General features: G+C 41.2%; 1 protein-coding gene across 1 annotated transcript in view; it reads left to right on the forward strand.

The window, feature by feature from the left end:
• The window catches only part of LOC128742798 (FMRFamide receptor), a 198,394-nt gene extending 187,302 nt beyond the window's left edge, over positions 1–11,092 (forward strand). Inside the window, exon 3 of the mRNA XM_053839257.1 lies at positions 6,639–11,092. Coding sequence (XP_053695232.1) covers positions 7,234–8,643 — 1,410 coding nt within the window. The 5' untranslated portion in view covers positions 6,639–7,233 and the 3' untranslated portion in view covers positions 8,644–11,092. The remainder of the gene's footprint in view (positions 1–6,638) is intronic.
• The last annotated feature ends 473 nt before the right edge of the window (positions 11,093–11,565 follow it).

Genomic DNA, 11,565 nt, shown 5'->3' on the forward strand with positions numbered 1-11,565 from the left:
TTGCTTTTATTGATATACTTACGTTGTCCCGTTAGAAAAATTAGTTAGATTAAACTTATTGGTCGGTAGTTGCGTACGATAAACGTGGATGACACAATATATCGTGGTCAACGTTAGTAGCTCGTGCTGATTCAGGCAGTCGCCTCCATTTAATTCGAACTTTGGCCACACGTCGCCAATTTCGTCGTTTCAAAAGTCACAAATCACTTTCGACGTGATCGTGCCATCTTGCACGTTGAGCCCCCTGTTCCTGGTGCCAGTGAGGTTGTTGAAGATAACTGTTTCCGTCGCACTATCGTCCGGCATTCTTACGAAGTGTCTGGCCCACCGTAGCCTACTGACTTTCGCCAAATGTACGATGGGATTCGCTCCAAACAATGCCTGTAGCTCGTGATTCATACGTCTCCACCACTCTTCACTTTCAGTTTGTACTCCGCCAAATATCCACAGCACCTTTCGTTCGGACACGGCAAGGGCGCGTATATCCTCCGTGAGCGACCTTTCGAGTCCATAAAGAACTACTGCCCTAATAAAAGATTTGTGCATTATCAGCTTCGTACGGTAGCGTATGCTTCTTGATCATAGCGTATAGCGAAGGGCAAAGTAGGCTCGATTTCCCGCTTGAATGCGCCGCTGGATTGTCTTACTAATGTTGTCCGCGGTCACCAGCAATCCGCTCGTGTATTTGGAATCGCTGCACTGGCGTGCTCAGAGGTGGGGCACTAATTCTACAAAACATGTTGGGGTTTAGAAAACCTCAAATATTTAGATGCAAATATACCCGTTTCTTGTGAAGAAGCATACTGAACATAATACTACCGAAAATACTCATTTTCCTAAGGCCAGCAATGATTTGAAGTGGTGGTGCTCCACCACTGGGCACGCCAGCGGATCACTGGTGAAGTGGACAACGGAAAACACTAGTAAGGAGATCCAATGGCGCATTCAAGCGGGAAATCGGACATACTTTGCTCTTCACTAAACGCTACGATCAAGAGGCACATGCCGTCCTGCTTCCTGCTCACGAAAGACATACGCGCGCCCTTGCCGTGGTCAAGCGAAAGGTGCTGTAAACGATATTTGGCGGAATACAAATTTAAAGCGGAGAGTGGCGGAGGCGTATGAATCACGAGCAGGCGAAAATCGTTTTGATGGTGTTAATGGTAAGCCCCAATCCGGCTGCTTTCAATTTGAAAGGCCTAAGGCTTTTTCCACTGCTCTACGGTTGATTCCGATTATCTCGACGTCATCCACAAAATAAAGAAGCATGTGAGTTTTCGTGATGATAGTCCTGTTACTTTCCACGTTTACTCTTCGTATTGTACCTCCAAGGCAATGTTAAAAAGAAGGTTAGAGATGGCATCGCTTTGTTTCAGTTCATCCAACGTCACGAAAGTGACGGCTATTCGCTATTTTGACGCATAATTTTGACCCATCCAGCGTCGCACGAATCAGCGTAACTAGTATCGTCGGGAAACCGTATTCTAGCATCATCTGCCACAGCTCATTTCGTTAGATTGGTTCGTACGTCACCTTTAAATCCACAAACAGATGATTAATCTGCAGGTTGTACTCCCGGAACTTGCCTAATAACTGACGGAGGATAAACATCTATCCGTCGTGGAGCGACCCTCAGGAAAACCAACTTGATACTCCCCGATGAAGCACACAGCTAACGGTCTCAGTGACAATTATCCGATGGATTGCTTCGTACAACCGCGCGCTCCCCATTTTTATAAGTTCAGCCAGGATACAGTCCTCTTAAGCAGCCTTGCCGTTTTTCAGATCATTTTTTAACCTCCTTCTGTGTTGGTCCAGAGCTCCACAGCTTGACCATCGCTCACAATTGTTATCCTGTTCTTGCTGATCTTCGTGTTTATCGCTCCATTCAACAGCGTCTGAAAGTGCTCCTTGCTTCTGGTTCCTACACCGCACCATGTTGTAGTAACTCCGTGTGTCGGCGAAGCGTTCGCACCCTATCGCACGATATCTGCCGTCACCCGCTAGATGTTGAAACACAACACACAACACCCTTTCAGTCCTCGCATCGAGGCTCAGTACGAGGCGTTCTCGAGCAAGGATTTGCACAACGGCGCCTTGTCCGACCCCATAAGGGTTACTGCTGACGTGAAACAGGGCTGCATTTTATCACCGTTTCTGTTTCTCGCATCGTTATGGATGAGATACTAGTTGGTGCAATTGACAGTAGACGAAATCGAGGAATGTCTTGGAAACCTCTGACGATGGAGCAGCTAAAAGACCTCGACCTAACCGACGACATTGTCTTGCTCGCACAACGCCGAAGCGATATGCAAAGCAAGTTAGATGACGTCTCTGAGCGCTCACAGGCAGCAGGCCTCACAGTCAATGTAGCAAAAACTTAGTCTGTGGTAGTGAACACTGACAATTGCACCAATTTCACAGTAGCGGGACAACAAATTGAGCAGGTAGACGCCTTTCAATATCTTGGTAGCCAGCCGACGTCCGATGGTGGTACCAAGACTGATATAGCCACACGGACTAGAAATACCAGGGATGCCTTTGCACGACTACGAGCATTTGCCTCTCAAACCGGATCACTCTACATACGAAAACTCAAACGTTAAATCCGTACTGCTGTGTCCGATCTACTTTCACTTACGTTCATGAATTTCTGTTGCTATCAGCCATTGATGACATCGACGATGGAGTTCCTCATTGAAAATCCAGTTGGGCACCAGGCAAAGCAAAGCCTTGGGCTTAAACTTCTTTTTAAGGTTTGAGCTTTCCTTATCACCAAACTTCACAGCCGGCTATTAGAGTACAAGACAATTACGGGGCCAGTGCAACAATCCTACTGACTTTATTTAGCAACACCGTCCAACCGAGATTCCAATAGACGACGAATGGCTTGTTAGACCAGCATCGTATCTCGAAACCAACTAAGTGGTTGAATCGACCTCGAAATTGGACCTCAATTAGACTCGGAATTGGACGTAAAATAGGACATTGAAATTGGACTTCAACTAGACTTCAAATTCACATGAATCTAGTCTAGAAGTTGACTTCAAATCGGACATTGAATTGCACTTGAAATTGGACCTGAAATCGGAAGTTAAAATTGGAACTACATAAATTAGAGATGAAATTGGACAATACCGAGGTATTAACTACTACTCCGACTACTCCGTACTTCCCAGTTGAACCTTGAGAAATTACTGTGTTATCTATATATATGAAAGTGAGCGTGAGTATGTTTGTATGTTTGTATGTTCCACTATAACTTCAGAACGCCTTGACCGTTGTCCACCAAACTTGGCACACAAGTTCTTCGATATAAGAGAATGAGCACTGGGAGATTGACAAAAAGGAGCGGGGTTACTAACAGGGGGTGGCCATAACTCCGAAATGCCTGAACGGTTTTTCATCTAACTTGGCACACATGTTCCCTGACATAAGGGATGAGGAGCGTTAGTATAAATGTAGGCTTCGCCATAGCTCCGGAACTTTTGGACTGTTCTTCTTCAAACGTCGTTTGTCAAACACATGTTTTTTGGCATAAAAGAATCAGCATCGCACAGTGGGACGGCTTGAAAAATAGGCGGACATCAGCTTTTGCGGCGAAACTATTAAGTTTTCCGCATTAGTGTCTTCGCAAAAGTTTCTTGGTTTTTATTGTATTTTTTTGTTAGATAAAAAAAAATTACATTAAGGGGGTGGGTCAATATATAGAGAAATTAACTTTTTTAGTTTAGGTCCAAAATAAACAGTCTCTAAAGAAAAGTGGTAGAAGACGTTATTTAAAGAATATTTGGTGCAGGAAAAAAGTTTCTATCCCTTAAGGAAAAAAAGATATTGAGCTGCACAATAACAAACCCCCTTAATACCAGTTTTCCTAATTTTACTTGCTTATTTCCATTTTTACGTAGTTTTGATGTTCAGTAAATTTTAAGATATAGAAAAAATACAACTTTTTGCTGAAGAGAGCGAAGCTCTAAGCTTATGGGATTGTGAGCTGTTGCAGTTTTCATATAATTTTATAGTCAATTTCGTTAGCTTCGGAGGAGTCAAGAATACCGTTTCCCGTTTGTTGCTTCAAAATGTTTAAGGTGCATATTAGTCATCATATATGTTGCATTTTGTTCCTAATTGCATACGCTTATGTTCACAGAGTATATCTACAAATCATGATATATTTAACCGCTCAATGCTATCATCTGATCCGATAATTTCAAAAGTGGGTAAGAACACAAAACGGAAGAAAATGCCATTTAGTGAAGCAGCACTGAAGTTATTGCGTGAACTCTTCCGAAGCTAACGATGAAGAAATGAACAGTTATTTAGAAATATAGCATCATTGAATTTTTAAAACATATATTATTAAATTTATTTTTATTTTAAACGTCTTTATACCATTTGTATTGGTCTATTATGTTATTTTATGTAATTTTTCAGTCGTAAAACGTGATATTTTAGTCGTAGTTTACTCAAATGTTCCACCGTGTTCCACCGTGACATATATATGAAATGAAAGGCACTATATCACAACACTTAAAGTCGCTGAGGATGGTTGCGCATACTTGCGCCTTTTTGAAATAAATCACCTTAAAATTGACTATAAAATCATATGAAAACTGCAACAGCTCAAAATCCCATAAGCTTAGAGCTTCGCTCTCTTCAGCAAAAAGTTATATTTTTACTATATCTTAAACTTTACTGAACATCAAAACTACGTAAAAATGGAAATAAGCAAGTAAAATTAGGAAAACTGATATTAAGGGGGTTTGTTATTGTGTAGCTCGATATCTTTTTTCGCTTAAGGGATAGAAACTTTCTTCCTGCACCAAATACTCTTTAAATAACGTCCTCTACCACTTTTCCTTAGAGACTGTTTATTTTGGACCTAAAATAAAAAAGTTAATTTCTCTATATATTGACCCACCCCCTTAATGTAATTTTTTTTTATCTAACAAAAAAATACAATAAAAACCAAGAAACTTTTGCGAAGACACTAATGCAGAAAACTTAATAGTTTCGTCGCAAAAGCTGATGTCCGCCTATTTTTCAAGCCGTCCCACTGTGCATCGGGGGGTTTACTAAAGAGGGAGACAGTCTCTTACAAGTGGAGAGAAAGGTTCAAATGGATAAAGGGGTGCGTTTCTCTTGCATAAGGATAGCAGGAGGATAAGGAATTGCATAAGGAATGATAGCAGTTTTACAACATGTATTATTTCTGAAAGGGGGAATAGGGTGGCCATTAAAAACGGGAGGCTCAAAAACGCAATAAAGGCTTTGTGTCGATTTATAGGGATTACTGAGAAGAAGACAGATTTACAAGGGGTTGGGGTACAACGTGAGATGAACTGACAAAGGGAGTAGACATATTCAAATCAAAAAGAGGTGGTTGTTTCTTGCATTATGAGAGTTTTCGTTACAAAAACAGATGTGCAAGTGACTGAATGACAAAGGGGCCCGAGTGAAATCGGGCAATCAGCTAGTGCATAAAATTTGTGGTGCGCGTACCCCAGTGTGCCTCAGTCTGGGCACACTAGTGATAATATTTGAATTTAATATTTGATTTCGGTAATTGTATTTTTGTAAGGAACAGAAATTGAATGAGATGGGTAAAATTATATGACAAAAATTTAAAATTTTTAAATAATTTATTAGCTAGGTAGGACGTTACATCCGCCGTGAAAGGCGAACTACTGACATGGGACAAGCTAGAAATAGCATCCCGTTGGAATCAAACACAGGGTTGTAGACAAGCCAAACAGTTTATCTACCCAAACCCTGCAGTAGCTAACAAACTACTCCATTGTCCATTTAACTCGTAGTGAACTACGCACAATCACGGGACTCCCAACAGGACACAGCCTCGCTCTTTATCATTTAAAGAATATCGGCAAGGTATCATCCGACACCTGCCGCTTTTGTAACTCTGAACCTGAAAGTTCAGCGCATCTGCTCTGCTATTTCGGAGCTCTTGCATTATCAAGGCACATCTTCTTAGGAAGTTTCCTTCCTACTCCATATCAGGTATGGAGCCCAAATCCCAAAATGGTCATTGGCTTTATAAACCATGTAGTACCGAATTGGGGCACAGGATTACAACTATCCCGTTCAACTCCATCAATGGGTATGAGCGGTCCGTAAAACTGTGTATAGCAATCGGGACCTGCCACAAAAGACGATCATTAAGACTGTCGCAGTGGCCTTTTAACCCAATGCCCTTCTGGCATACAAAAAAAATAGGTAGAACGTTTTCGTTCTTCACAAACATACCTTCACTCCTTATTACATAAAAAGATAAGCGATAAATAAACTTGATGATATTGTTTGTTATAAATTTTATAAATTATTTTCTAAATTACGCTCAATTGCACCCAATTCTACAACTGCCATCGTTCATCTGTCGTCAAGGAGCAATATTTCCAGTAAACAGGCTAACATTCTCGTGTATTACTTTTTATGAAATTTTTCATATTCATCAAACCGATAACGACCAGCCGTCCGTAGCTAGATTCCTTGCAAAAGTCCTGCTCTGGAAGCTCTCTCCAATCCTCCATCAATGTAATCACGCTGCCGCGGCAGCCATCGTGGGTAACAGCGATGAAACTAATTTTCCTTTCTCCTCTGTTTCTCCGTTTTACTTGCAGAATATGCACACACCCAGCAACTAGGACCAACTAGCGGCACTGAGTCTCGAGGATTCGAGGAACTAAGATGCAGTTCCCGTGCTGTGATCCTCCGTGTCAGCAACGTCAGCAAGTCCGAACGCTGGTGGCCGGAACAATAACAGCACCGAACAGCAGCAGCAGCAACAGCATCAACCAAGTCCGTTGCAGTTGGCCATGGTTAATCATCCACCCGGGTCTAGTGTGTCCGGATTTCCCCTGCCAGCTTGATGGCAACGAAATTGAGTGCACTGCTAGACGGCGGATGTCCTACCATCAGCACCAGTAGCAGGCGTTGAAAGCGAATTGTACAAAGAAGATAGATGACGTTTTGCCGTTGTTGTTGTCATCCTTGAATGCTGGGTGCATTCCAACTAGAGATTCTCCATAAGTGATTATAATTTATTGCCCGTACGCCGAGTTGGCATTGTGCGAAAAACTAAAGCATAGAATAAGACATACAGCAAGCTCAAAGAAAGTAGCTTGAGGATTAAATCGAAAACTATTGTTACTTGATGAGGCTGTTAGTGTGGTCTCTGCCATGCGGTTGCGACCATTAGGTTAGGTTGAAACGAAAATGAACTCAACACAGAGTGATTACAATTATAGCATTGTCATCGATGAACAATACATCTTGCATGGATCGGCCAATGCAAACTTCCCGAATCTGTCGCACAACGGCACTGACTACCATGACGGGTCGACCTGCTACTATGCGCTGGAATGGTTCACGGAGACTGCGGTGTTCGAGTTCTGGATCAGCGGAGTCGTGATGAACATAGTCGCCTTTTTGGGAATTCTCGGCAACATTCTATCGATGGTGATTCTGTCGAGGCCACAGATGCGGTCGAGTATCAATTACCTGCTGATAGGCTTAGCCCGTTGTGATACAGTGGTGATCCTAACGTCGATGCTATTGTTTGGCATACCAGCGATCTATCCATACACAGGATATCTGTTCTACTACTACTATGTGATACATCCGGTGATATCTCCGGTAGTCTATCCGATAGCCATGACAGCTCAAACCGCAAGCGTCTATTTAACTCTAACGGTAACCCTTGAGCGATACGTTGCAGTGTGTCATCCGCTCCGGGCGCGAGCTCTCTGTACCTACGGACGAGCGCGGATATATGTGATAGCAATTATCCTGTTTTCACTATTATATAATATGCCCCGTTTCTGGGAGGTTTCTGTATCGTCCTTTAATCATCCGGAATTTGATGGAGCATACTGTGTGAGTGCGTCTGCACTACGGACACACGACCTGTACATAAAAGTTTACGTCCACTGGATGTATACAGTGTTCATCTATCTGCTACCGTTCAGTTCGATATCATTCTTCAACTCGATGATCTACCGACAGGTTCGCAAAGCGAACCGTGAACGACAACGACTGTCTCGGTCCGAAAAGCGTGAAATTGGCCTAGCCACAATGCTGATCTGTGTAGTTATAGTATTTCTACTCTGCAACCTTCCGGCCATGATCATCAACATTATGGAAGCCGTCTATTCGGATATTAACGATTATCTAGTCAAAACGTCCAACCTGCTGGTCACCATCAACTCGTCGGTCAATTTCATCATCTACGTGATTTTCGGCGAGAAGTTCAAGCGGATTTTTCTTTTGTTATTTTGTAAGTCGCGTCTAGGCCGTGAATCGCCGGATGGTTTCCTGCACGAAGACAGCTCATTTTCGAACGGCGAAAACAGCAACCGGAATTCCGGTCGATTCCAGCGAGTCGGTACGACCCGCACCAGTACAACCAAGATCAGCAACAGTGCGTTCGGTAGCATACGAACCACGCGGACTACGATCCGCAGCACGAGGGCTCCCTCGCCGGGACCGATCGTGTACTATCCGGCACGGGATACGCTGCCACGGGCGCAACCGCCATCGTCGTTACCGCGCAGTTCGTCTATGTTTCATCCGTGCTGGGACCGGGAGCACGGCAATGGCATCATGATGGCCACGTCCGGTTTCTAACCGCTGCTGGTGATGCTCAAAATATCCTCGAATACGGAGGGTGATCACAAGTTTTAGCTGGCAGGGGGCTACAGTATAGGGTAATTTGCATTAGATTACATTTACTAGCTTTAATCATTGCCGATACCTGAGAGGGGTGAGCGAGTTTTAACAACCAAGCAATTACGAAAGGTACCACCGGTTGCTAAAAGTGTGTTCTGAACGGAGCATATTTTACGACCCTGTTTGCAGATAAATTTTCAAATTATGGTCGACTAGGTAACTGAACCAAATTTTATACACATTTTATATACTAAACAAATACACTGTTAAGAGAAATAAGTTATATAAAACGCATTCAGCGCATACAGTTTTACCCCTGGTATTAGTATTCTTTTATCTGTCAGCCCATGGACATGATTGCTGAACTGCTGACAGTGTTTGTCTTTCTCAGTTTTCTACCCTTCAAAACAATTCATTTATGAATTTCAGTGCTGAAAGATTACCCGAATAACCTAGTCATTTTATTGCTCTAGATTGATAATTGAGATCTCAAAGTTTGAGACAGTTTAAAATGTATGCTTTTTAAAATCAGCCAAAACCTGACTGAAGGAAATTAATTAAAACTTCAGACCAATTTTTACGTTTACTGTAATTTCCTTTGCCTATGTCGGTAGTTCTGAATGAAGTAATGATTTACATTTGAATTCATTCGCAATTATCGAGAATGAATGAATATAGAAGATAGCAACACGAACATTAACGCAAATGATTCGCTCAAATTGTTGCTTTCAAGTTGGCAATACTAAGTCCAGTTCATTTGTACCAGAAACAGCAAAGAATTCAGGCGTATTGAATTAATTGAATATGAGATTTCTAAGCACTGGTAAAAAATTTCACAAATTAACCCAATTTTAATATTTAAACATTTTCGCATTTTTCCTGCCCTACCCTGTCAGTAAACGATACAGCGCAGTGAATCGTTCGAATGGAGCGTTTTACATCCTAAAGTAAAACGAAACAAATCAAAATAATTGCAGGATTTCTAGATTGCAGTCAATAAACCGTTCGCTTTACAGTGCAAACTTAGCGCGAGTACGGCAACGGACATTTCAACCGGATTCGAAGCAATACCTATCGATGTTACAATGCGATAACGAGTTTATCCACCGACAAGCATAAACCCAATAAAATTGAACCACTTTTCGCAGGTTCGCAGTTCTTCCGGAAGGTACACGATCCATGGAAATTATACCAATCATTCATGCTGGCCATTTCGGTTCGTATAGTTATTTTCTGTCCTCCGAAGAGCTGCAGTTTTTAGTAAAAACTTTTTACATAACGAGAAGTGATTGTTGTTTTCCAATTTCATTTATTCGGAGGGAAAGTCGTTTTATGTCATTTTCCCACAGAATTTATTCAATTTCATTTATTCGGAGGGAAAGTCATTTTATGTCATTTTCCCACAGAAATGTACGTTAAAATATTCACGTGTTACGATATGAATGTCAACTGTGGATATAGATAAAAAGTTATTAGGAGGATTCCTGGTCAGAAATGGTATCAAAATTGTATTCTTAGCGGCAAAAACCTGGCAGTTTATTATACAAATATCCAACTTTTACTCATTACCCATTTTCCATCGTCACACAATGTCGGGGGATATTGGCCTAATGTCTGGCTTAAGAATGCATAATGTTTCGTTCCGTTAAAAATTCAGCGACGTTCATACTAACGGACAGTCAATTTGAATCGGCTTTTGTATGGTTTAATTTGTTAATTGAAAAGTAATTTTAATTTCGCTTCGCCTTTTTAACCTTCTCGTAATTAATAGCAACACACGGTGGTACCTTGAATGTAATTCAGGAATAAAAGAACGAAAAAGCACCGAGCTTACAGTTTCCATTTCCAAGCTTTTAGCTATAAATCCGGATGAACGAATGGGACCGGCTGTAGTAGAGTGTGTTGGGGTAAATCGGTGCTGAGAACCGTTGATTTTTTTTTTGTTAAATCTGTTAATTTACAGGGTTGCTAGTGGAGCGCAAAGTCACTTTCATAGACGTTTATCTACCTCATTTCAGTTCGACAGTTAGTTCTTAGTTAGCTCCACACTGACAGTTAGGTTAAATTTTCCTAGCTTCATAACTGTAAAAACACCCACATAAATCAATACGCTTACTTAGTTCCACATCAAGAAAACAATTAAGTCATTGTTGGAGTAGCTCAAAACACTTGTAGACGCATATTTAATGTTATTTGTTAAGAGGATAACAAAACTTGTTGGAATTCGTTAAGTTGTTGGTTTGTATTAGATTAGCTATCCAGACAGGATGATTTGTTTCTCATTTTTACCACCAGCGAATGACAAAACGAGAATGATTCCAGATGAGTGTGTTGAAGGTTTTTACAATCGGATAGCACAAGTTAAAATCGTGTTTAAAATCAAAAGTGTAAATTTCTACTGTTTATCTTTAAGCATCAATTAAATGTAGACTAGAAAACAGACACTATAAGTTTGAGTTATAAACAAGTGTAAATAAAACAAGTGCATATTTCTGTACTCATTTAAAAGTTGAAGTTGCTCGAAACAATCAATTTAAGCAAACACAATGTATCACAGCCCTACTCAATACAGGTTTGAGTCATGAATATTGGAAAAATGAAAAAAACAAAGTCAAGCGATTATAGCCATTTTTAGCGCTTCCGAATAATTGAACCGAAAAAAATTGTTTCCGAACACGGAATCAACATCAAGCAGATTAACGCCATCAATGTGAAGGGTAAGTACACTTTCTGCGTTGGAGCCGAAAACTTTTTTTCGGGTGAAATTTATTTTGGATTGAGGAAATTTTTTTTGGTAATTTCCTGGTAGCAATAATGTAGCCTACGTTTTCCGGCTTAACGCGAGGCCATTGGTGAGACTACTTTTTGTCCCAGTCGTTT

Source organism: Sabethes cyaneus, chromosome 3 (genome assembly GCF_943734655.1).
Source record: "Sabethes cyaneus chromosome 3, idSabCyanKW18_F2, whole genome shotgun sequence".
In the NCBI taxonomy this organism is placed as follows: domain Eukaryota; kingdom Metazoa; phylum Arthropoda; class Insecta; order Diptera; family Culicidae; genus Sabethes; species Sabethes cyaneus.